At 44.4% G+C, this 26,836-nt stretch overlaps 1 protein-coding gene across 1 annotated transcript in view; it reads left to right on the forward strand.

The window, feature by feature from the left end:
• Nucleotides 1–24,812, forward strand: part of LOC108936379 (kielin/chordin-like protein) — a 32,867-nt gene extending 8,055 nt beyond the window's left edge. The window contains exons 6-27 of the mRNA XM_029248962.1: nucleotides 1,467–1,546; nucleotides 1,803–1,899; nucleotides 5,783–5,865; nucleotides 5,968–6,061; nucleotides 6,814–6,966; nucleotides 7,067–7,173; nucleotides 7,373–7,436; nucleotides 7,604–7,704; nucleotides 8,253–9,630; nucleotides 9,798–9,898; nucleotides 10,913–10,982; nucleotides 11,160–11,269; nucleotides 11,765–11,858; nucleotides 11,998–12,150; nucleotides 16,580–16,753; nucleotides 18,052–18,134; nucleotides 18,897–19,080; nucleotides 20,781–20,863; nucleotides 22,597–22,776; nucleotides 23,477–23,614; nucleotides 23,867–23,960; nucleotides 24,056–24,812. Of these exons, the coding sequence (XP_029104795.1) occupies nucleotides 1,467–1,546; nucleotides 1,803–1,899; nucleotides 5,783–5,865; nucleotides 5,968–6,061; nucleotides 6,814–6,966; nucleotides 7,067–7,173; nucleotides 7,373–7,436; nucleotides 7,604–7,704; nucleotides 8,253–9,630; nucleotides 9,798–9,898; nucleotides 10,913–10,982; nucleotides 11,160–11,269; nucleotides 11,765–11,858; nucleotides 11,998–12,150; nucleotides 16,580–16,753; nucleotides 18,052–18,134; nucleotides 18,897–19,080; nucleotides 20,781–20,863; nucleotides 22,597–22,776; nucleotides 23,477–23,614; nucleotides 23,867–23,960; nucleotides 24,056–24,081 (3,647 nt within the window). The 3' untranslated portion in view covers nucleotides 24,082–24,812. The remainder of the gene's footprint in view (nucleotides 1–1,466; nucleotides 1,547–1,802; nucleotides 1,900–5,782; nucleotides 5,866–5,967; nucleotides 6,062–6,813; nucleotides 6,967–7,066; nucleotides 7,174–7,372; nucleotides 7,437–7,603; nucleotides 7,705–8,252; nucleotides 9,631–9,797; nucleotides 9,899–10,912; nucleotides 10,983–11,159; nucleotides 11,270–11,764; nucleotides 11,859–11,997; nucleotides 12,151–16,579; nucleotides 16,754–18,051; nucleotides 18,135–18,896; nucleotides 19,081–20,780; nucleotides 20,864–22,596; nucleotides 22,777–23,476; nucleotides 23,615–23,866; nucleotides 23,961–24,055) is intronic.
• Nucleotides 24,813–26,836: the final 2,024 nt, after the last annotated feature.

A 26,836-nucleotide genomic window follows, 5' to 3' on the forward strand; every position in this document is an offset into this window, starting at 1 on the left:
AGGGTTGATAGAGGATGACCTCAGAAAGGGCAGTTAAGGCATGATAGAGACTAAGTGGAATTCAAATGAGGGCAGGAAGAGATGGGAGAAGGGCAGAACTGAATACTCTGTGTGAGGTAAGATGAGCAAGCCTGTACCTGCACCTCTGCCAGAAGAGCGAGGGTTGTTGAAGGAAAGTAATGCAGGTGTCGATGAGTTTTCTAGGGTTCAGACTCTTAGCCGAGGAGGTAGACAAAATTAATCAGTTGTCCAGTTTGATCGAAAGATCATGACAGAAAGACAGGCCAGCTTCGAGGTGTAGGATCTCTGTTTTGGAGAGGTTGAGTTGCAGGTGGTGATCAGACATCCACGTAGAGATGTCCGACAGGCAGGTAGCGATGCACACGGAAATGATTGGAGATGAAAGAGAGCGTTGTGGTAGGAAAGAACAACATCAACTTTTTCTCTCAGTTACAGAAGCCTTTTAATGCAATACGTGCGCACGGGTGAGCCTCCTGGGAAAGTCACACCGAGGGCAGGTAGAATACAGATACTTATACACTACAGGGTAGGGTTAATAACGGCTGTTAGTTCAGTCTTTATGACTTTAGACTTTTATGACTTCTTCCTTTGTGGGGAATGTATCTCATCATGCTTGCGAAGAACCGCCATAGACTATGTATAAATATCTGCTTGCTTAGTTGCTAAGGGTGTGACTCTCTAGGAGGCTCATCCATGTGCACATGAATAAATGAACTTTTCTGCAACCCGACTGTCTTGCTGAACTGAGTCTTTTCTTCCTACCACAGTGTGTTCCCCCTGTGGGGGTGTGGGGGTTAGTTCCTTCTTTCCCACAGGAAGGTTTCCTTCACACGGTGTTGCTATCTTGTCTTTACGCAGCAGCAGACCAGGTGCGGTTGTAATGTGTCCTTGCAGACGCAGCCTTACCACTTGCACCACACATTTCTGCAGCAATCACAAACCCTAATTCATAGTTCAAAGGTGAACAAAGGTCCTTACAAAAAGTAAAGGAACAATAGAGACAATTTTATCTCACAGGGTATATATAAAATTATACAGCCGTAGCATTGAGGTCAGTGGTAACAGTGATGTTGTGTAGATAGTTCTTTATGGAGCCATTGCAAACTGTTGTAGATTGTTATTAATTATGTAAGAGTTTGCTTTCAGGCCTCATAAAAAAGCTTGAAATATATACAGTGTCTATACTAAATATCCGTTTTATTAAGAGATCATATGTATTTCTCAATAGCACGCACTTGCTTTATTTACTGCAAACCGTGTATGTCACAAAAAGTAGTAGACTAAACAGAGGCCTAGATCATGCACACTAATCTACTTTGAACCATACCGGGTGCATTTTTTTCCTTTAAATTACTTCTAGGAATATAATCTAAAACACTTTTATTTAGATCCAAGAATTTAGTCCTGAATCAGACATAATGTGGATTTTTTTATGCCCTTTGAAGGAGCTTGCAGCTATGAGGGAACAAGGTACAACAATGGCGAACCCTTCAGTCCAGACACATGCTCGTCCTGTATATGTGAGGTAATTTAATGTAATTTTATGTACAAAGTCTTAGTTCTACCTTAATAATATACAAACAATTTTGAAGAGTTCAGGAGTGTCATAACTCCCCCAACCTTTATTCTATGTAATTCTAGTAAAAAAAGAAGTTTTTTTTTTGTGGTTCCAGTGCAGTGGTGTTCAACTCATGCTGGTAGGCCATAATGTGAGCCTCACTGAGTTGACTGTTGAAGTCTCTGCTAAACACACTACCATTTCACACTACCATTCTGTTTAGAACCGTTGCATCCAGTGCCACAAGGTCATCTGCCCTCCCCAGTCCTGTCCCAACCAGTACGTCCCCCCAGGCCAGTGCTGCCCCACCTGCTATCCAGGTAATTGCCCTATGTTCCACATGAACATACTGAGTTTGGACATGTCGAAACACTTACACCACAAGAGTGATCGTGCTCTATAGCAAAACTGGCTTGAGTTGTCAAAGTAGCACATCTAAACGTGTCCTGGGGAATGTACCAAAAGTGAATGGTTTTAGTAAATGGTGAGTTTTTAAACTGTGTGAATCTGGATACACACAGAGTCATTGTGAAAAAGGGCTTCCACTCAGCAGGGTAATAGTAATAATAAATTATATTTAGCTACACAAAGAAACACAAGGACTGTATGGTTCCTGATTTAAATTATTTTTTTATTGTTATTATCGTTCACACACACACACACACACATTTTCAGAACCGCTTGTCCCATACGGGGTCACGGGGAACCGGAGCCTAACCCGGCAACTCAGAGCGCAAGGCTAGAGGGGGAGGGGACACACCCAGGACGGGACGCCAGTCCGTCGCAAGGCACCCCAAGCGGGACTTGAACCCCAGACCCACCGAAGAGCAGGACTGTGGTCCAACCCACTGCGCCACCGCACCCCCCTATTATCGTTCAGTTGCTGCTATATTGTCTGTCAGACCTGACATGTAAATTGAACCCACATAAGATTGTGGGAGAACTGATAAAATACTTTCATTCTTGCAACCTGTGCTTCCCGGGATAGGCTCCAGACCACCACGCCCTGCATTAGGTAGTAAATGAGAATAAGTGTATCTTGTCTTATGTGTACTTTTAGTTGTTTAAATATTTTTCCATAACAATTTGGTGTGTTCTTTGGTGGGCTCACCACCTGCTGGAGAGACCGTAAGGGGCCGGTGCATTGTGATTTGGGCGGTGGTCGGGGCCGAGTGCCTGGCCGACCCAAACCTCGGGCTCCAACTCTGGTTTTTGGGACTTGGAATGTCACCTCATTGGCGGGGAAGGAGCCTGAGCTGGTGCGGGAAGTTGAGAGATACCGTCTAGATATAGTCGGGCTCACTTCCACTCACAGCTTGGGTTCTGGAACCACTCTTCTCGACCGGGGTGGACTCTCCACTATTCTGGTGTTGCCCAGGGTGAGAGGCGGCGGGCAGGTGTGGGCTTATTAATAGCCCCCCAGTTTAGCTGCCATGTGTTGGAGTCTACCCCGGTGAATGAGAGGGTCATCTCCCTGCGCCTTTGGGTCAGGGAACGGTCTCTCACTGTCGTTTGTGCTTATACGCCTAGCGGCAGTGTAGAGTACCCGGCCTTTTTGGAGTCCCTGGAAAGCGCTCCCACTGGGGACTCTGTCGTTCTACTGGGGGACTTTAACGCCTACATGGGCAGTGACAGTGACACCTGGAGGGGCGTGATTGGGAGGAACGGCCTCCCCGATCTGAACCTGAGCGGTGAGTTGTTATTGGATTTCTGTGCTAGTCACGGTTTATCCATAACAAACACCATGTTCATGCATAAGGGTGTCCACCAGTGCACTTGGCACCAGTACACCCTAGGTCGGAGGTCGATGATCGACTTTGTAGTTGTTTCTTCTGATCTTCGGCCATATGTCTTGGACACTCGGGTGAAGAGAGGGGCTGAGCTGTCAACTGATCACCACCTGGTGGTGAGTTGGATTCGATGGCGAGGGAAAAAGCTGGACAGACCTGGCAGGCCCAAACGCATAGTGAGGGTCTGTTGGGAACGTTTGGCGGAGGCCCCTGTCAGAGAGGTCTTCAACTCCCACCTCCGACAGAGCTTCAACCAGGTCCCAAGGGAGGTGGGGGACATTGAGTCTGAATGGGCTATGTTCCGCGCCTCCATTGTCGGGGCGGCGGTTCGGAGCTGCGGCCATAAGGTCTCCGGTGCCTGTCGCAGTGGCAATCCCCGAACACGGTGGTGGACACCGGAGGTACGGGATGCCGTCAAGCTGAAGAAGGAGTTCTATCGGGCCTGGCTGGCTCATGGGACCCCTGAAGCAGCTGACGGGTACCGACAGGCCAAACGGAACGTGGCTCTGGCAGTTGCCGTGGCAGAAACTTGGGCTTGGGAGGAGTTCGGTGAGGCCATGGAAGAAGACTTTCGTTCGGCCTCAAAGAGATTCTGGCAAACCATCCGGCGACTCAGAGGGGGGAAGCGGTGTTCCACAAACACTGTTTATAGTGGAAGTGGTGCGTTGCTGACCTCAGCTGAGGATGTCCTCGGGCGGTGGAAGGAGTACTTTGAGGATCTCCTTAATCCCTCCGACACGCCTTCCGTAGAGGAAGCTGAGGCTGGGGACTCGTCCATTACCCTGGCTGAAGTTGCTGAGGTAGTCAAAAAACTCCTCGGTGGCAAGGCTCCGGGGGTGGATGAGGTCCGCCCCGAGTTTCTCAAGTCTCTGGATGTTGTGGGACTGTCTTGGCTGACACGCCTCTGCAGCATTGCGTGGAGCTCATGAACGGTGCCTCTGGACTGGCAGACCGGGGTGGTGGTCCCTCTTTTTAAGAAGGGGGACCGGAGATTGTGTTCCAACTATAGGGGGATCACACTCCTTAGCCTCCCTGGGAAAGTCTATGCCAGGGTACTGGAAAGGAGAATCCGACTAATAGTCGAACCTCGGATTCAGGAGGAGCAATGCGGTTTTCGCCCTGGTCGAGGAACCCTGGACCAGCTCTATACCCTCACTAGGGTGTTGGAGGGTTCGTGGGAGTTTGCCCAACCAGTCCATATGTTTTTTGTGGACCTGGAGAAGGCATTCGACCATGTCCCTCGTGGCATCCTGTGGGAGGTACTTCGGGGTTATGGGGTTCGGGGCTCGCTGCTACGAGCTGTTCGTTCCCTGTATGACCGGAGCAGGAGCTTGGTTCGCATTGCCGGCAGTAAGTCAGACCTGTTCCCGGTGCATGTTGGACTCCGCCAGGGCTGCCCTTTGTCACCGATTTTGTTCATTATCTTCATGGACAGAATTTCTAGGCGCAGCCAGGGAACGGAGGGTGTCTGTTTTGGTGGCTGCAGCATTTCGTCTCTGCTTTTTGCGGACGATGTGGTCCTGTTGGCTTCATCAAATCAAGACTTGCAGCGTGCGCTGGGGAGGTTTGCAGCCAAGTGCGAAGCGGCGGGGATGAGAATCAGCACCTCCAAATCCGAGGCCATGGTTCTCAGTCGGAAAACGGTGGATTGCCCCCTCCGGGTTAGGGGGGAGCCGCTCCCTCAAGTGGAGGAGTTTAAGTATCTCGGGGTCTTGTTCACGAGTGAGGGAAAAATGGAGCGGCAGGTTGACGGACGGATCGGTGCGGCATCCGCAGTAATGCGGTCATTGTACCGGTCTGTTGTGGTGAAGAGGGAGCTGAGCCGTAAGGCGAAGCTCTCAATTTACCGGTCAATCTACGTTCCTACCCTCACCTATGGTCATGAGCTCTGGATCATGACCGAAAGAATGACATCACGGATACAAGCGGCAGAAATGAGTTTCCTCCGCAGAGTGGCTGGGCGCACCCTTAGGGATAGGGTGAGGAGCTCAGTCACCCGGGAGGAGCTCGGAGTAGAGCCGCTGCTCCTTCGCATCGAGAGGAGCCAGTTGAGGTGGCTTGGGCATCTGTTCCAGATGCCTCCTGGACGCCTCCCTGGTGAGGTGTTCCGGGCATGTCCCACTGGGAAGAGGCCTCGGGGCAGACCCAGAACACGTTGGAGAGACTATGTCTCCCGGCTGGCCTGGGAATGCCTTGGGGTTTCCCCAGGGGAACTGGAGGAGGTGTGCGGGGAGAGGGAAGTCTGGAGGACTCTGCTCGGACTGCTGCCCCCGCGACCCGGCCCCGGATAGCGGAGGAAGATGGATGGATGGATGGAATTTGGTGTGAATGAAGCCAGCTTTCTTCAGAGCACCGAAATAAATACAGTGCTGTTTATTACTTTGACAAGTGCAAAGGGAGTGTTGTTTTAAAGGCTGTGAATATGAGGAGACCATCTATAAGAATGGAGACGTATTCCTGTCCAGATCCAACCCCTGTATGAACTGCTCATGCACCGTAAGTCTCTTCCTATTGGTGACCTTTCTGTTAAGACTTCATCCATTATATCTCTCGGTTCACATTCCTGTGACGACACATCAAGATTTTTTTCTCCTTCAGGATAGTGTGGTGAGGTGTATTCCAGTGCGCTGTCCTCCCACCAAATGCCACAACCCAATCCAGAGGCCACGGGAGTGCTGCCCCACTTGCACAGGTATCTTGAACAGCATCCCACCTCCACAATTATTGTGTTTTACATACCTGTGACTGAGGATACTTTCTGATTCCGCTTTGAGTCGTAATCATAAGAGGTCTGTTCGCCTTTTAGTATAAGATACCAGTCAATACATCCAGTACATACATTCTGGCCTTTTACAGGTCTGTAGCTCCTTATTCTGCCCTTTTTCTCTTGCAATTTATGGGAATGGATAAGGATCAGCCAGGCTTCAGGCAGAGCATTTTCACTGAAACTGGCAGCCCAGTGTATGTAGGAGGTGAAAGTTGACTGACTGGACTGTCATTTCAGCTTGCGAGCTGGATGGCCAAGTGTACTAGTCTTAGGAAGAACCCTGCTCTAGGACCCTAGAGAAAAGCACTTAGCCTGAATTGCTATGGTAAAGTGTTCAGCTGTGCATATTATTAGCACTGTAAGTTGGTTTCCTTAAATATCAACTAAGCAGTGAAACAAAAATAACAGCAAGCAGGGCTGGAAGACATGTGGCATTTCTGAGTTGGGGTGAGTAATATACTTTCCCTGTTGAATGTACTTAAAGAAAATTGAACACAGCACACATATTCAACATGAGTCCTTTGATTTCAAGGGGTTGACTCTGACCACAGTTGTATCTATTGCTTTCCAGTTGCCTCAGTTAGGATTTGAACCCACATCAAACATCACTGATCGCAGCTCCAGATGATGTTGGGTAGGGCCTAAGCCAAGAAGATATTCTCTTTGTCCATTCACAGAGTGTATTGTTGATGGCCGAAAGTATGAGGAGGGTTCTGTGTGGGTTCCAGAGAACCAACCCTGCCACACCTGCATCTGTGTGCATGGGAATGTTCAGTGCCGTACATCTACCTGTCCCCCAGTCCAGTGCCAGAACCCCTGCAGAGCACATGGTATGTTTAGGGACATTAAGGGCTATTTGTGTTGCTGTGGTCAACCATAGCTCTCCACACTGCTCACACTCCTGAAACAACCATGTCTTCATTCCTACAGATGGGTGCTGTTTAACGTGTGAGTGTGGCAGTTACAAACAGCACAACCACAGTAATGAGAACATATTCTTGAAACCCAATGATCCCTGTGAGACATGCATTTCTCAGGTAAAATGTTCAACCTGGATTTTTCACTTGTAATTGTATTTGTTTATTTGAGGTGTTTGGTTTCACTGGTACACTGGCTCCTCAACTCTGAACCTAACTGGCACTGAAAGTCAAAAATTATTTTGTTTAATAACCCAAATGTTACTTTGGCCCTGCTATATCATCATTGGAGTTCTTGTCTGTTACATTGTTCCAACAGGTTGGCACTCCACAATGTCCATCGAGAGACACCAGACCCCGCCCCACTCCCCGTCCACCACGATGTGAGTGCTGTCCCACCTCTCCAGATACACTAGTACACATTATCAGTCACCAATAACCATCAGCAATGATTCAGGAAGTTAACCATCTATTTCCTTACAGACAGAACTGGCCATATGGTCATCAGCTACAGTCACAGTCTTCTTTTACAATTATGATGTCCTCACAGGTATTCCCAGTCCCAGTGCCTGCTGTTACAAACAGCATAGGTACAGTAATGGGCAGAGATTTGTGGACCCTGATGACTCCTCTAAGACATGCATTTGTCAGGTAAGGTCATGTTTAAAATGAGAGATACATAAATAAAGAGAAAGATCCATAGGTACGTAAACAGATAGATGGAACAACATGATGACAGTAGACACTATAATTTCAAGTGATTATGTTACAGCTTGGATTTTTGACAGTATTGGTCATATCTATAAGGGATAATAAAACCTTATTTTTTTAAAGTGAGACTTCACTTAGAACTGAAGCTTTGTTTTCATTTCTAGAAGCCTTTTCTCTCATCTTTACATTTTCACATGTGCCATGGAAAAAAAGGAGGTGATTTAGCTAGTACACTGGCTCTCCAACTTAAAATCACAATTATGACAGGAAATATGTCTTTTTTCACAGCCCAAATATCATGTGTACACCCCCATATTGCCATAAATAAAATCTTAATAATGTTGTTGTCTCATTGTTGTAGATGTCTCTGTCTCATTTTATAGATATTTCATTGTTATAAATACATCTCATTTTTTTGTAGGAGAGGCTCTGTGTAAATGTCAGTTATAGACAGAGAGGTTAGAGTCATCTGTCCATTGTTCTTACAGGCTGGCAGTGTACAATGCAATCGTAGAGAATCTGAACCAACTTCTTCCCCCAGTCCTTGCCCCAGTCCTCTCCACAATCCTTGCCCCAATCCTCTCCACAATCCTTGCCCCAATCCTCGCCCCACTGCATCCCCCAGTCCTTGCTCTACTCCTCCCCGCAATCCTTCCTCCAGTCCTTGCTCCAATCCTCCCCGCAATCCTTCCCCCAATCCTTGCTCCACTCCTCCCGGCAATCCTTCCCCCAGTCCTTGCTCCACTCCTCCCGGCAATCCTTCCCCCAATCCTTGCCCCACTCCTTCCCCCAATCCTTGCCCCACTCCTCCCTGCAATCCTTCCCCCAATCCTTGCCCCACTCCTTCCCCCAATCCTTGCCCCACTCCTCCCCGCAATCCTTCCCCCAATCCTTGCCCCACTCCTCCCTGCAATCCTTCCCCCAATCCTTGCCCCACTCCTTCCCCCAATCCTTGCCCCACTCCTCCCCGCAATCCTTCCCCCAATCCTTGCTCCACTCCTCCCCGCAATCCTTCCCCCAGTCCTTGCTCTACTCCTCCCCGCAATCCTTCCCCCAATCCTTGCCCCACTCCTCCCCGCAATCCTTCCCCCAATCCTTGCTCCACTCCTCCCCGCAATCCTTCCCCCAATCCTTGCTCCACTCCTCCCCGCAATCCTTCCCCTAATCCTTGCCCCACTCCTTCCCCCAATCCTTGCTCCACTCCTCCCTGCAATCCTTCCTCCAGTCCTTGCTCCACTCCTCCCCGCAATCCTTCCCCCAATCCTTGCCCCACTCCTTCCCCCAATCCTTGCTCCACTCCTCCCCGCAATCCTTCCCCCAATCCTTGCTCCACTCCTCCCCGCAATCCTTCCCCCAGTCCTTGCTCTACTCCTCCCCGCAATCCTTGCCCCACTCCTTCCCCCAATCCTTGCCCCACTCCTCCCTGCAATCCTTCCCCCAATCCTTGCCCCACTCCTTCCCCCAATCCTTGCCCCACTCCTCCCCGCAATCCTTCCCCCAATCCTTGCCCCACTCCTTCCCCCAATCCTTGCCCCACTCCTCCCCGCAATCCTTGCCCCACTCCTTCCCCCAATCCTTGCCCCACTCCTTCCCCCAATCCTTGCCCCACTCCTCCCCGCAATCCTTGCCCCAATCCTTGCCCCACTCCTTCCCCCAATCCTTGCCCCACTCCTCCCCGCAATCCTTGCCCCAATCCTTGCCCCACTCCTTCCCCCAATCCTTGCCCCACTCCTCCCCGCAATCCTTGCCCCACTCCTCCCCGCAATCCTTGCTGCAATCCTTCCCCCAATCCCTGTCCCACTCCTTCCCCCAATCTTTGCCCAACTCCTTCCTACAATCCTTCCTCCATTCCTTGCTCACTACCAGGTGAGTGCTGTCCCGTCTCTCCAGATACACTAGTACACATTATCAGTCACCAATAACCATCAGCACTGACTCGGGAAGTTAACCATCTATTTCCTTACATACAGAACTGACCATATAGTCATCAGATACAGTCACAGTCTCCTGTTACAATTATGATGTCCTCACAGGTATTCCCAGTCCCAGTGCCTGCTGTTACAAACAGCATAGGTACAGTAATGGGCAGAGATTTGTGGACCCTGATGACTCCTCTAAGACATGCATTTGTCAGGTAAGGTCATGTTTAAAATGAGAGATACATAAATAAAGAGAAAGATCCATAGGTACGTAAATAGATAGATGGAACAACATAATGGTTCCTGATGACTTCTCTAGTAGAGACTAGAAGACACTAGAAATTTTATTAGACACTAGAAGTTCAAGTGATTATGTTACAGCTTGGATTTTCAACAATGCTGGTCATATCTATAAGAGATAATAAAACTTGACTTAGAACTGATGCTTTGTTTTTATTTGTAGAAGCTTTTTCTCTCAGCTTTACATTTTCACATGTGCCATAGAGGAAAAAAAAAAGAGACATATGGGGAAAAAAGGAAATACGATTTGGGAAGCACAAACTGACCATCTGTTTCCTTCTAGACAGAAAATATCACCATCAGCTACAGTCAAAGTACTCTTTTGTGGTCAAAAAAAAATTTAAAAAAATCTTGTTCAAGATGGAGCACAATTTAATTTACCAACTTTACATCACTGCTGTTCTGAAATCATTTCACTGACTGCCTGTACCACTGAATGGACAAACACGTGAAAATAGTGTAGTAGAAGTAGCATCTATAAAGAATTCAACAACATTAAAAAATGCATCTTCTAATTTTTGTTTTTATGAAATTTATTTTATTTTTGTATCTTTAATTTCTCATTAATGTATCTGCATCTTTTTTATTTGTTTTTAACATTGTCTTGTTTTTGTTTGTTTAATTCTGTATTTCAGTTTGTACAACTGTTATTAACTGCAGTATAGTATTTTTCAATTTTCTACATTTTGTAGCTTACACTTTACCTAAGTATGTACTTATTATGAACTTTAGGCTGCAGTCTACATGAAAGGTGCTTTATTAGAAAAATAATTTCATCCCCTGTAATTTTTGTACTTTTGCAGTGTCTTCTGCTATCAAGTTAGAATTTCTGTTCAAGAAATTTAGTCTGTTTAAATTTCACTATAAAATAAGAGCGGTGGTCTTGTTGTGGCTTTAGTTGTGGCTCCATTCATCACTTGTTCCTGCAGGCTGGTGCTGTACAATGCACGTCTACAGACTGCACACAGCCACCCTGCCCCAACCCTCCCACACTGCCTGGTGAGTGCTGTCCCGCCTGTCCAGCTACACTGGGGTACATCGGCACCCACCATCAGTCACCATCAACCATCAGCACTGACTTTGGATGTACAAACTGACCATCTGTTTCATTCCAGATAGAAAATGTAGCCATCTGCTACAGTCAAAATACTCTTAACAGTTATGATGTCTTCACAGATGACGATTGTTCCACACCTGACATGGTATGTTTGTACAAAAACCTTGTTTACAACAATGAGGAGACCTTCATGGACCCCGAAGACCCCTGTAAAATATGTAGTTGTCTGGTAAGCCAAATCAAGTTTAAACTGAGTTTTTATTTAAGAAATACATCATTGTGGTTCTCTTATCTAGGCCTGGAACAGTGTTTTAGTGGTGTATATGCTAATAAAAATACACAAGTTAATGTTAATGGTAAATAACGTAATTAACTGTAAAGCAAAACATAAACACACCTTCAGCTGTCATACTTCTAGTGAAAGTGGACTAAGAGTAATGTTACAGTATGTATTTGTTTATTTGCTCTGAAATTTACATGAATGGACAAAATGATTTAATGTTGTTCAGAGTTTTATTTTGTGCCTGCAGTATGAAATTCGGTTTCCTATTTGTATGCCGAGTTTCATACAAATCTCCATTATCAGATTCAGCTGAAGTAATTGTGCTTTTCGTTTGTACAAAATATATGGATATAAAACAAAAGAGCCCTTCTGTCCCTCTGAGGAGTTTCTCTGTGCCTGCCTGCCATACTTCTGCATTTCATTGTGTCCCTGTGCCTGAAGGATGGCAGAGTACTCTGTGCACTATCATTCTGCCCACCTGTTTCCTGCCGCAACCCTTACAGACCACCAGGACAGTGCTGTCCCAAGTGTTTAGGTATTCTCATACATCCCATCCATAACTATCAACCATCAACATTGATTTGGGCAGCAAAACTCATGTTTGTTCTCACAGTGGTGCCCTCAGAAAAGTCAGAGGAATATTATAAAAAGCCCTTCTCTTACAAACATTACAGGGTGTCTGATGGATGGCGAGTGGCATGAGGAAGGCACGGTGTGGGTCAAGAAAGGCCAACCACAGGTCTGCTGCACCTGTGTCCATGGGGAGTCCCAATGTGACCCACAACATTGCCACTTCTCCCTTATCAAGAAGCCCTGCAGAGGGGACGGTATGTGTGGGGATACTATGGGCTCTGTGTGTTGCTGTGGGCAGTCATAGTTCTCCACAGTGGTAAAACTCATGACACACAGCTAAATCCTCATTTGTGCAGATGGATGCTGTTTACTGTGCAACTGCCTCAGTTACAAACAGCGCACCTAAAGTAACGGGACACATTTTTGGAGTCTGATGATCCCTAATCCCTAGTTTAGCAAGGACAACCTGACCAAAATTTATATTACAAAGCATTTTAACCTACCATACAAAACATCCTTTTGCAGTTAATTATGCAGTTTTGATTTCGATCTGTTCTGCTGTGACTGAATTCATTCTGTCACATGGGAAATACTTTACTTACAGGACTGACTACTCATCTGAGGTTAGTAGAACAAACAAGTAATACATATACACGCTACATGTATATATAGTACACATGTACTACATATACATGTGTATTAGAATGACTGTGTCAGCAACAGACAAGATGTGTGAAGTATTCTTCCACTAGGGGGTGATGTGAGACTGGTGTTATGTGCAGTTTCCTCATGAACATCAGTAATGTCTTCCAGTAACTATTTACCAGCATTTATGTATATATATATATACTTTAAAATGCAATTTGGCTTTTATGTTTTGTTGGCTGTGAGTGTCCCATAACCCGTAGGGTAAGAAATAACATATACAAAATTGTCTCTGGTGTTCATTTGCCTGCCCAGGATGTTTGCCTTGAAAATGCGCCAAAATTACATGCAAAGACTTTTCAGAGAAAGGTTAATGGAGGGCTAATAAAGTGTGAAGGACACCATGAACAGCCAGGAAAATAAACTGATGGATATTGAGTCAAATTAGACTGGAACAACATACAGCAACAAACAACTCAGAGTAAAGAGAAATGCAAACACACACACACAAAGCACAGCTTATTTCTTCAGTACAACCATTGTCACAGTTCACATATTCCAGTACTGTACCTACATTCTGGACTAATGTACAAATAGGGAAATAGTTAGATAAAATGTACCATGTGGTGGAATTAACTAACGAAGGCTTTAAGAACTCGGGAAGGAAATCCGTCCAAAAAAGAGTCTTGGGAGCCTTTTTCAATGTTGGAAGGGAATCAGAAATCCTGCTGGTAGCTTTTTATTATGTACATACAGGTGATCTTCAGATTTTAGACTCCGTGAAGAAGGGGGCAAGCATGTGGCCAGATCTGGTTATCTGGATGTCCTTTAACTATCTTGCAGGTCATAATCAGAGTCTTGAACTTGATGAGGACATACGGGAACACTTTGGCAGGTCCAACACAACTTGTACCACAGCATTCTGTAACAGCTGAAGAGACTTAGTGGGAGAGGCCAGAAGACCAGACAGAGTGGCACTGCAGTGCTCCAGCTGACATATTATAGTAGCCTGGACCAGGAGGTGGATGGAGTGTGAAGTGAGGTACTGGTGAATTCAAAGGATGTTGAAGAGGACATGTTTGTTAGCCCGAGTTACAGCTGAGATGCGTTGGGAGAAGCAAAGACTAGAGTCAGTTCTTCCTGTTAGGCTTTTGGCTACTGGTGAGGATGAGATGAGTCAATTGTCCAGTGAGATTGGCGAGCTCTTGACATGGAGAAGGACCAGCTGCGAGGTAGAGGATTTCATTCTTCGAGAGGTTCAGTTAAAGTTGGTGATCAGTCATTCAACTAGATATTTCCGAGAGAGGCTAAGGGGCAGACAGGAAGCCACACCAAAATATCTGGCAAGATCTGCCTAACCAATAGGATACAAACTATTTCAGTGATAATCATTTGACACAAAGTTGTTCTGGCAAATTAAGGAGGATGCACTGATTAACAAGATGGCAGGTGTCTGCAGGAAGTCGGAGATGTTTTTTTCAGAGATGAGTTGGAATGTACTGACCAAGGCCTTGTTGTGTCTCTTCCAGTTGGAGGAGGAGCAGGATGTGTAGAACAAATAATGACACTGAGGTTATTGTACTTTAGACACATCATGCAAAAATTAAACTCTCCCTTGAGGATCGCAATACTTAGGAAAGTTGGAAAGAAGGAAGAAGAAGAGGATGACCAGCACCCATATGAATGAAGCCAATCACAGTGACAATGAACACACTTGAAGGGTAGAAAATTCTGGAAGCACTATATTTACGTGATTGCCAAAGTTCAACATTTACTCAATGGCATTTAACAACAGCAATATTACTATAGTTTAACGTTCATTTTGTCTAACTTATTGACGTAGGCCTAAAAAAGCCAGAGCTGGATTTTCAGGAAGACTGTGTGACTTCAGCTGCTCAAAGGCAAGGACCAAAAAACCTAAAGAAATGGTTACTGCAGCATGCTTTGTCAGATCAGGAGTTTCATTCATTCAGCTTTCAAAGCATATTGCCAAAAGAGGTTGGAAACCAGTCTGACTGCTGGAAATGCTCTTTAGCACTGCCTGAAAAGCCTAGGTAGCATCTGATTTGTGTCTGAGAAGGACATCCTGTTCCCCAGAAGTATGCCATTGTAGAGCTTCAGTCCTTAAAAGTTCAGCAGCATACTTTCTGTTGGCGAGAGACTCCAAACGAGCTAGTCGGGTCAAGGGGTTCTTTGGTGCTTGAAGTCAAGTGGGGAAAGTTATGTTGTCTCTTTAAAAATGGTTAATGTCTGTGTCCTTGTTGTTGTCTGCCAGGCCTACTCTACTTTTTCTGCCTCTCAGGTGTTCTGAAATAACCTGGACCAGTTCAATAGCAAAGTCAGAGAATCTTGAGTGCTGTTTATGTGGATGCCTGCAGCATGCACTAAAAACTTTGTAAATCTTGCAATTGGATAATCCTCTGCCATCTACGTACTTTTAAAACGTGTTCAACAACAAAAATGTCTGAAATGATTGAGAGGCAATCTGCTGGAGCTGAATTCTGAGTCCCGACTTTATTGTCAGAGCACAGGGATGTGTAGAGCAGTATCTCACTTTAAAAGGGCAATTTCTCCACTCCATTTGGTTTAAGTTTGGCAATGATTTCCCCATTGTTCTCAACCGCTGACCTTTCTGCCAGTTTAAGATATACAATTAGACGCAGCTGTTTCAAACTCCCAGATATTCTTCCTATAATGTTTCCATCTGTAATCTTTCAATACTTTAATGTCCCCTGGGTTGTGGTCTTGTAATGTCATTGTCCCCCACACCGTAGCTAGTGTTATATTCTCCTGTCATATTGCAGTGTGACATATGCTTGTTTACCCAAACTTCTGGTGTTAATCCTTCCAGAAGCCTATCTAGTAACTTTTTTTAAAATAACCCCACTGGACAATACAAATGTAAAAACAGATTATTATGTACCTTGGTAATCTTCTCTAAATTTAAAATATCACAACGAAGAAATGCTGCTTATGATTGAGTTATATGGATATTTTATGCGTATTAAATTATATTTATAATTTCAATACACATATTGCTGCAAAAATAGATTCTTTTCTAATCCTGGTTGTCTTTGAAATTTGAAACTTTTATAAAACCTTGTGAATAATGATGGACGTGAATTCAATTCAATTTATTTTTATAGAGGACTCTTCTCACGCAGTGACACAGAGCGCTTGAACAAAGACATAAGACAAAGAAACAAAGAAGTCTGTTGGCTACAGACTACTGTAATACATTATCATTGCTTTTATATGACTTATAAGTGTGTCTACTGGCCGTGGAGGAAAACAACAAAAAACTCCCAACTGAAAGTCCAGGGAGAAAAAAACCTCTGGGGGTCCGAGTGCCAGTGGCTGCCCAGCCCCCAACCCTTCTGGGCATTCTAGATAAACAAGACTTCTAAGTCAGTTTACAGGTAACCAAGGCATTGTGGCTGTATGGTAGCTTGATTTCCCAGTTTTGCAAGGTACAGCTCATCCATCATGGTGGTTGGTCATCATCTTCAGTCTGGATGGGGTGTTTCTGTAATGGCCAGCCGGCCTTCTCAAGTCTTATTGTAAGGAAACAATCCTCAACAAGAAGAAATTGTTAGTAATTTATAGCTTAAAGAAATATGTTTGATGTATTTTGATACAGAGGTGGATAAAAAGAAACACAGCCAAGTGGAATGTGAATGTGGTTTATTGTTAATGAAATGATGTCTGTATTAAAATAATACAATACTGTCAATACAATCTAAGTGTGTAAGTATGAGGTCCCTGCCAATGAGTCTGTGTAAAATAAATTAGGTTTGAACAAACTAGGTTTGCTTGAGACTTTCATGTCTGCAGCTATGTCTCCTTCTCTCAATGTAATGCATAAATTGTACTTTTGCTGAGATGTACGTCGCTCTGGACAAAAGCATCTGCTAAATGAATAAATGTAAATGTACAATATGTGCATTAGTGTCAATGTGGTATAGCCTGGTTGTTTTCAGGAACCGCAGCAGCAGTTCAGAGATCTGATGTCTTTATGTTGTTCCCATCTTCATTCAGACTGTTCCTCTGAGAACCACATGATCTCAGGTGGTAAGGAGTTCCACAGCTCATCAGACTCATGCCAGGAGTGCGTGAGATTGAGGAAAGAGGTTATATGCCAGGACCAAGAGTGTCCACCCCCCAACTGCAGTAACCCGCGGCCTGGGCCCTGCTGCCGGAATGACTGCAACGGTACCGCTCTTCCTGCACCTGTCTTAATACATTTACTGAATGCTTCCTGGTCTCTGTCAAGCCATACCATGATCATAGATAGCATCACAGGTTTAAAACCTTCTACCCCTTCTGACCACAACCCTCAAACTGGCAACACCCAACATCCTTGACCTTATGTGTGTCAAGGTCAGAACGTGTTGCTATTAGCGGTCTCACTTTGAGAACAGAGTACACTACCTCCTTAAACTTCCTGTATTTTTCTGTCTGCATGTGGTGAAATGCACAGACACATATATAATTTTAATCAACATAGTAAGGTCTAATGAGAAACATCTCAACACGACAAAAAGCAAAGTGGTTTAGAAATCACCTGTTTATCAAGGGTTGGGATCTTGGTTTTTGTCTTGAGCTATTGATAATTAATTTGGTGTTTGTAGCAAAATGTGGACTTGTACTGCACAGCAGTGCTGTGTTGGGGGCAGCAGCTAGAGTAGTGGTTACAACTGCAGCCTTCTACCTCAGACATTGCAGGTTCACATACAACATCTTGCTGTAGTACCCTTGAGCAAGGTACTTGCATTTGTTCATTTAGCTGATGTTTTTCTCCAAACCAAGTTACAATGTTAAGTTTCCGATTATTTACCCATTTATATAGCTGGGTAATTTTAATGGAGCAATTTAGGGTAAATATCTTGCTCAGGGGCACTGCAGCCAGAGGTGGGGGACCTGTGACTTTTGGATCTAAAGGCAGCAGCTCTAACCACTATGCTACCAGCTGTCTGGCTACTTACTCTGGATTGTTCCCTTGAACAATTACCCAGCTATAATTACCCAGGTAATGTAGGTAGCTTGGTGGGCAGCTTCTCCTGTAAAAATTACCCAGCTATAAATGAATAAATAATTGTAAGTAGCTTAATAATGTAAGTTGATTTTGGAAAAAGTGTCAGATAAATGGAATCTGCAGTTATTGTATGTCAGGGGGTGCAGTGGGTTGGACCGGGTCCTGCTCTCCAGTGGGTCTGGGGTTTGAGTCCTGCTTGGGGTGCCTTGCGACGGACTGGCATCCCGTCCTGGTTGTGTCCCCACTCCCTCCAGCTGTACACCTTGTGTTGCCGGGTAGGCTCCGGTTCCCCGCGAGCCCGTATGGGACAAGCAGTTCAGACGGTGTGTGTGTGTGTGTGTGTGTGTGTGTGTGTGTGAGTTATTGTATGTGGTGTTTCACATTAAAAAATTGTGTCATTATAACACTAATGGATACATTAGCAGGGCATTTCATTGTAATCTTAAATATAAATGCAGCCATACACACATTTCAGGTTGTAGCTTTGCCGGGGTGGAGTACCAGAATGGGATGCAGTTTCTTCACCCTACGGATGACTGCAAGACCTGTCACTGTAACGTGAGTTTGTGTTGTCTGAAACACCCTCTTCTTAACCATTAGAATTTTTTCTGACAATTTTTACAGATTTTATGGATTTTTTAACAGCCCCTCTTATTTTATTCACTCCAAGTGTATTTAATGAAATCAAGTGAACTGGTGCCTATAAATTCTTTATTGTTCCTGTTTTGCATTTAGAGCTGAAGCTAAGGCTGAATTGAATATCACACTTTGGGACTGTACGAACTGTAACTCTGCCAAATTTATGTTTATCTCTTGACTGAAGCTTTATAAATATGTTTCTGTGTGGAAAGTCCTTGACTTTGTCATTTCTTGCAATTAATCACAAAAAAAGTTTCCTTTAATAGCTTCTGCCACCTTTCTGAAATTGAGGATAGGCAGTGACATTGTCGACTGGATGCTTGCTTTCACATCTCTCGACACTTTTTCGCTGACACTCTTATAGCTTTTGATTAGCACCACTGCGGCGAATCTCATTAGCACGCCAAGAAGAGCCCTCATTGCTTGTCAGTGTAAAAAGAGGTGTTTATTTTTGCACAGGTTCTTGTGCATCGCAACCATGTAGAATGAAACATATGAATTTGCAATGTCTTTGTCTACAATGGCACAAAATATTTGTATGCCACAAGGGAGAGTATCATGTTAGTTATATTGAAAGATTTGACAGAGAAAGACCCATCAAGGTTCTGAGGTTACCACTAGATGTGCTCTGTCATACCATGTGTACCAATGTAACGGTGGGCTGCATTGTTTTTGCTGCAGAACGGCAACGTCCGGTGCCTGAGGAAAAGATGTCCTCCGCTAAAGTGCAGCAAGCAGAATGTGGTACCTGGAAAATGCTGCCCCAAATGTGCAGGTGCGAAACTTCCACTGATGGCCAAAAACTGGCATGTAAGAAGTAATCTCACCGTAGGGACCATTCACTCTGCTAAAGAGGGAGCAACAGGTAAGCCAAGCGAGGTGTACTCTTCAACATCAAAGCAAAGCATCTTGGTCCAGAAAGTGTTTCGTCTCCCTGTTACTCCATCTGTCAGATGCTCACTTGGAGTCCAGCTTGCAGCAGAGATTCATTACGGCCACAACATTATGGAATTATGTTTTATTTATATGTGCCACATCTTTGAAGTAATGAATGTAATAAGTTCCCAGTGTGCACAGGGTTTGACGTCTCTTTAGATCAGGCTTCGAGGTCTGTAACTGGGGGTCTGCAGATGTAATTCCAGGAGATAATCATACTTGTGTGACCAGTGAGGAATTACTTGCTATGAATATGGGCAGGTCCTCATGCTTCATTTTAAGCATGTTTCCTAATGCTGTATTTCTAATTCCGTTGTGACAACATTTAACATAAAACTGTTCAAAAATGCATGTTCTTTATAAAATTTTTACATCTTTACTAAACTGAAAACAAAGATTGGAGAGCACACATGAACTTACCAAAATATTTATATTTTTTCTAATTTGATGGACCTGTTTTGGTGGGAGGCATTCATCAGTGTCAAGCTCATCCTGCCAAAACACTGCCGTCACAGTGCAAGAAATATAATTATTTCGGTAAACCCGTGTGCCCTCCCATCTTTCCTATTAATTTTCATATGTACAGGGGGTTCTGAGCACTCACACCCTTAGCAGTACACACACACACACACACATTTTCAGAACCGCTTGTCCCATACGGGGTCACAGGGAACCGGAGCCTACCCGGCAACACAGGGCGTAAGGCTGGAGGGGGAGGGGACACACCAAGGATGGGACGCCAGTCCATCGCAAGGCACCCCAAGCGGGACTTGAACCCCAGACCCACTGGAGAGGAGGACTGTAGCCCAACCCACTGCGCCACCGCACCCCCCCCCTTAGCAGTATTCTTTCACTAAGTTAAGCATGTCTTTTGCTTTTTCAGCTTATGCATCTTTGCTGAAAACATACGCAAATAAGGTGTTAGTTACATCAACTGCGAATATGTTACAACTAGAGATGCCAACAAGCTACAGGTTTTGCCATTAGCGACACACAGTAATTTAAAGGATCATGGTAGAAAACATAACTGAATAAATGAAATGAGTCCACAGTGGATAATGTCAGAATGGGTGTAGGAGGACATGTTCCAGGCAGTGAACCACCTGATTCAGCTCACAGTTTTGCCAGAACCCATTTTACTGAAATTTATTCTGAACTCTTAATTGTACAGGGAAAACTGCAATGTCTGATGGACCAAGCTCTGTAGAACCCCTGTACCTTCATTGCGGCATTGTCCGACACTGTCCTTACCTGAAGGCCCACTCTTGAACTGCAACTAGGCTATTTTGGAAAAGTTTCTAGTGGAAGAGACCAAATGTCCATTAACTCACACACACTTTCAGAACCGCTTGTCCCTTATGGGGTCACGGGGAACCGGAGCCTACCTGGTAACACAGGGCATAAGGCCAGAGGGGGAGGGGACACACCCAGGACGGGACGCCAGTCCATCGCAAGGCACCCCAAGCGGGACTCGAACCCCAGACCCACCGGAGAGCAGGACTGCAGTCCAACCCACTGCGCCACTGCACCCCCCTTATCCATTAACTGCCCCAGGCAAATCTTAGCATCCACGCCCTTGAAGGACATTGCAGAAGTATGTTTTGAGCAGGAATTTTCATTCTCCATCAGGGTGCTTATTCTACAACATGACCTTGGCCATCCAGCAGTCTGTGCGGGACCCTAGAAACCCATGTTCTGAGTGCACCTGCAGGGTAAGCACGTCACCACCTACCACATCCATTTCCTCATGATGTTACACTATCAACCAGATAGCCAGGGATAATCTTCGCATTTGTCTTTTGTCTCCTGACTCTTGTAAGATGGATTTTTTTTTTTTTTTTTGACAGCATTACTTTTTCAGCTCCTCTCTGTGGCGAAGTTAGGTCTTGTGATCCACAGTGGTGTTTTTGTAGTTGGTGCTACATCTGCTGATTTCCTGCAGTGAGGAATGTTGGGATGTGTGAACGAGCCATAAGGATATTGAATGTGTGCTATCTTTTAAAAATGTGCAGTTTGACTGTTAATGACCAACGGCAATGTGTGAGACCTTTCTGTGGGCCTCTCGACTAACTGTGAATCTGTGTCTGTGAAGTTGAGGAATAACATGAAAACTTGAACTGATGTTAAGAATAGCATATATTTCATATGCTAGATTTAACTGTGCTTTTGTATGTTTATATAGGAAAAAGAATAAATAATCTATTGTAAAGTTATTCATATAAGTCATATAAATAATTCACTAAATTATACATTTGTTCTCATTTGATCTGCATTTGAGTTAAGCTACATCAGTAAAGCTTTACTAAATTGAATAAGCAACTTCTCCGTAAGTCATCTATGGGTGATGTGGTAGCACAGTGAGTAACACTGCTGTTTCACAGTGCCTCTGTGGTGTGAGAGGACATGGGTTCAATCCCCTCTTGGTCTGTGTGGAGTTTGAATGTTTTCTCTGTGTCTACATCAGTTTATTCCTACACTCCAAAGACATGCTGTTCAGGTTCACCCAGAGTGTGTGAGTGAGAGAGAGAGAGTGTGTTCCTCTGATGTTTGGATAAGTGACCCAGTGTAAGTAGTGTATCTAGCAGTGTAAGTCGCCTTGGTGAATAAGGTGTGTGGGCTGATAACACTACATAGAGTCTGTTGGAAGTTGCTTTGCAGAGAAGTGTAAGTACATACGTCTTTTAACACTCCTTTTAAATTTTTTATTTTTGCTTAACCATTGCACTTTTTAGATTGTCCTTGGTTATGATCTATTCTGATCTTTACTATATTTTCCACTATAAGAATTAAGACAGATTTCTTCAGACTTTTTTCCCTGACTTCTGCATCAAGGTTAGGTATTGACAGATGTTCGGTCTTGGTGTATAGACATATCATTACATAAATGTGTGTGTGTATTTTGCAGTTTGGGAATGCAGAATAGCTGCTTTCGACAGAAAACATTACTGTTTTGGTGGGCTAACAAAATGCCCCTTTTGGAAGCATTTTCTTAATTGAGCACCTTTGCCTGAAGCTGCATTTGAAGGGAATGAAAAGGTAGTCATCCAGAGCTAATGAGAAGAGAAGGATGTTTTGCTCAAGTGCATGTTTTTAATGTATTTTCCAGAGTGATTTTTAATTGTGCCAGGAACTGGTCCTGTGTTGCCGTGTACACATTCTATCATTTTACAGCCTCTATTCCACCTCTCAGAATGGTATCATCAGTTGTGACTTTTGGACACATCAGAAGTGCGTTATCTGCATACGGTATTTTAGCTATTAGGTTTCTTTTCCCTGGTGTTTCAACATAGAAAAGTGTTTACTGTCCTGCATCAGCTGTACAAAATAAAACTTTGGGGGCAGTAGGAGCCCGAGAACAGTTTTTAAGATTGCCAGTGTAAGTTTATCAGCTGACATACCAAACCCTTCATATGGCTGCTTGGAGACGAAGTGTGTTTTCTTTCAGGATGGCCATGTATTGTGCGCACCGGTCAAATGTCCTGAGGTGCAGTGTCAGAACCCCATCATCCCGCCTGGGGAGTGCTGCCCTGTTTGCTCCAAGGGCTGTCATTTTCAGGGTCGGGTCTACAAGAACGGATCTGCCTTCCAGATGCCAACTAAGCAGCATGTGCAGTGCAGCTGCCTCGTGAGTAATGGTACCAAACATGGTGTGCACTGAAATAGTGAGGCCAGGTAAGCATGCCAGATGTTTATTGAGACTGGTGAGTACAGGTAACTAGGAAGAATGTGTGCAGATTAGCAGATACCCAACATGTGTGGCACAGGGAGAGGAACTGCAAGAGGCAGCAGTCACTGAACCAGTGGCACCACAGTAATTAAGTCAGACACAAATGTGGTCTGTTTCTTTTTTGTTGCCTTGAGATCTGAAGTATATTATGACTAATTTGGCATTTTGCACAGAAGAATTCCCATCATCAATGGGAATATGGGAATGTTTAGTGCACTGGTCAGTTCAAATATAGGACTTTGCAGAATACATTTGTGTAATGTTTGGAAATGTATTAAGTATAACTTAAAGGTAATTAGGTCATTTGTTCACCATTCCCTTTTCTGTGAAGTTACATTGAAATGTGAGTATCTTTAAATGTACATATCTGAAGATGGAAGAATTCTCTGCTTTAAAAACTGTTGTAAACTCTTAGACTATTATAAACACTCAAGCTTGAAAGGGCAGATTTTCATATCCATGACAGTTTTACTCAGACATTCAGGCATAAACAGTGGAGTCACTTAAACCCACATGACATTGTGTAGTTAAAAACACTTTATACCTAGGTGTGCAGTTTCCTAGACTGCAGCCTTGCCTGTCTTTTCCTGGCACGCAGAATGGGTCCGTGTCATGCCACAGGAAGCAGTTGTCCTCGACCCGCTCTTGCTCCTATATGGGTGCTGTCTATGCCGACCGTCAGGTCTTCAGAATACGCACACCGGTTGCCAGCAGCTGTAGGGACTGCTCATGTTTGGTGAGATTCCCTCTCGTTTTGTTCTCCCATCTTTCTCCCCTACCTTCTAGGTGCTGGCACATTTACGGTGAAAGTACTGTAAAGTTATTTCACTCTCTGGTTTTGGTTCACTAGATGAACCCGCAACACTGGAGCAGTCAGGCACAAAGACTGCTACTATCTACAGATGAGTGTCCACAGTTATGGCTGAATAACTCTTGTTGCTAGCAGCTGTGTGCGGTGTCTCTGTCACTTTGTGTGTGTATCTCTCAGGCTGGTCGGGTCTTATGCGTGGATATCCCCTGCCCCAGGCTGACTTGTAAAGACCAGGTAAAAGATCCCGGGTCCTGCTGCCCTCGCTGCCGAGGTGAGATGATAACGCTGAGTTTGCAATATCCTGCCGATCCCACAGCCCACGGTGTCACAGAAAACCTGATGTGTTCCTGTCCTGCTCTTCCACAGACATATACCACGGAGATGCCATGTAACGATCCAAGCCTGCCGGTATGGGAATGAGAACAAAGGAAAGGTGGCAATATAGACCAATGTTTACTTAAGTAAACAATCCTGTCAGTAAGAAGAAATGCAATCCATTTGAAATTCCTCGCTGAAATAACAAGGCACTTGCATAGATTATCAGATTAAAGGAACCGTACTGTTGTCACTCTCACTATTTTTTTAAAATGTGGTGTTTAATTACTTAATGTTAGATTGAGTTTGTGTTGGCTGCATTATGCAGCTGGCTGCCTGAAGTACAATAGATAACTTTAATAAATGAGATCAGCTTGACCAGCCCAAGAGGAAACGAAAAATTGTACATGTGAAAATTATGAGTGATGTATAATCCGATATGTTAAAGTTCACTATATGAAGCCTTTCTCAGTCACTGTCTTGAGCCTACCCTTCTTTGATCCACATACTAAAACTGGGCAATCTAAAGAGTTTGTGTTAAACCGCTTTGTTTTCTCACCTCAGAGGCTTGACATTCTTCTGAATTGAAAGCAATGAAATTACTCCTCTATTATTTGCAACAACATAACATCTGTATTCATTTTGTATATTATATTAATGTAGGCATTTACATTTATTCATTTAGCAGACAGTTTTGTGCAAAGTGACGTACATCTCAAATCTAAGACATAGTTGTAACCATCACCATCAGCTTTCCGGTTGTTGTGGTCTTTGTTCCAAATCACTATTAAAGTCATAAGGAAAATGCGAAACAGTCTCTAAGCATCTCTGTAGTCTGCTCTTAGATGATTTTATTTTCAGTGGTGGCATCTGGACTTCGGCAGTCTATCTCTGCCAGAACTGGCACCAGTTTTCAGCCAGGACATGATCTACAGCTTGCTGATGCACATTAACATCCAGAGGTCAGAGGAGATAATCAAGGTGTTCCCCAAGCCTTTTATATCTAAGACCTTCTATATGTGTTCTGTTTGCATAAGAGAGCATCTACATCTATTGTCACACTCTTTTGTTTGTGTTTGTGCGTGTCTGTGTCTGTCCGTGCATCTGCATTTGGGAATCAATTATAACATTGATTAGCACTGTTCACTGGCAAGGGGTTACAGACAGTCCCCAGTAAGAAAGTCCAACTTACATACAACCCATACTTACGAACCATCCCCCTTACTGACCGGAAGTTAATTTTTTTGTCACCCTTAAGTAACAATCAAATTAAAACTTAATATTTAAGCCTATTATATTCAAAATTTGAGTTAGATACAATGGTTTGTAATAACAAACAGGCGCTACTTAGCGACTTGCATCAAGACATTACATTTCTGCAGCTGTTTGTCAGACTTCCTTCTTTCCAGTTGGACCACATTGCTGTTAAGTGACTCGTGTGTTGCTGTATTTGGCTTTATTTTAATTTTTTTGCATTTACCCTCCTGACCCTGGTACCAAAGTGTAAATGTGATGCAAGTGATGGTGATGCATCCAAGACAAGGAAAACAATCATGAATGAAACTAAAGTGGAAATAATAAAGCGATCGGAAAAAGGTGAAATGCCAACAAATACTGGAAAAGCAAACACACACACACACACACACACACACACACACACACACACACACACTTTCTGGACCGCTCGTCCTATACGGGGTCACGGGGAACCGAAGCCTACCCGGTAACACAGGGCGTAAGGCCAGAGGGGAAGGGGACACACCCAGGACGGGACACCAGTCCGCCACAAGGCACCCCAAGCGGGACTTGAACCCCAGACCCACTAGAGAGCAGGACCCGGTCCAACCCACTGCACCACTGCACCACTGTGCCCCCCGGAAAAAGCAAACATTAAAGTTTCTTTAAATTAATGTTTTGCATGTGCACGCACGCATGTACACTCTCTCTCTCTCTCCCTCTCTATTATAAATACTGTATTTGTCACAACCACTCCCCGCACCTCAACCAGCATCTTCAATCGGAGCACTCAGCTATAAAAGACACTTCCCAGTAGCAGAATCTCACTCGACACGACCGTCCCCTTTGCGTTCTCAAACCTACCTCTCTTTGCTCTTCCAAGTCCTGTCCCTCATCGTTCCCCAGTCCCACTCCACGTCTCTTTGATAACAACCACCGCCTTGTCCCTTGACCATGATTTCAAATCCTCACCTCTCTTCAGTTCGCTGATGACCGACCATTCGCCCATTTCCGATCGCGAGAACACGTCTGCTAGTCTTTTGATACTGAATAAACGGTCCTAGGGTGTGCGGTGGCACAGCGGGTTTGGCCAGGTCCTGCTCTCTGGCGGGTCTGCAGCTCAAGTCCCACTTGGGGTGCCTAGTGATGGACTGGTGTCCCGTCCTGGGTGTGTCCCCTCCCTTTCCAGCCTTGCACCCTGTGCTGCCGGGTTAGGCTCTGGCTCTCCTCGGGACAAGCGGTTTCAGTCAGTCGGTGTATATACGATCCTGCATTTAGGTCTATCGTCCTCTGTTCATCATGCCAGTAGTAACATTTATTATTATTATATTTTTCTATGTCTATCTCTATTATAAATACTGTAGTTACTTCTCTGTTTCTTCTTCTTATTATTATTACATCATTACATTGTATTATTATTAATATTATTACTATATTGTTATATTAAAAATGTTTTAGTATATCCGGAAGTGTTTCTTTTGTGTTTTTTATGCATAGAAAGGTACACAATATACTTTATACTAAGACAAACATTTTATAAACTGACGTTAGATACGAAACATACCTAAGTGTTCCGATTTACGTCAAAATCCGACT

This window comes from Scleropages formosus, chromosome 24, assembly GCF_900964775.1.
Source record: "Scleropages formosus chromosome 24, fSclFor1.1, whole genome shotgun sequence".
Lineage (NCBI taxonomy): Eukaryota > Metazoa > Chordata > Actinopteri > Osteoglossiformes > Osteoglossidae > Scleropages > Scleropages formosus.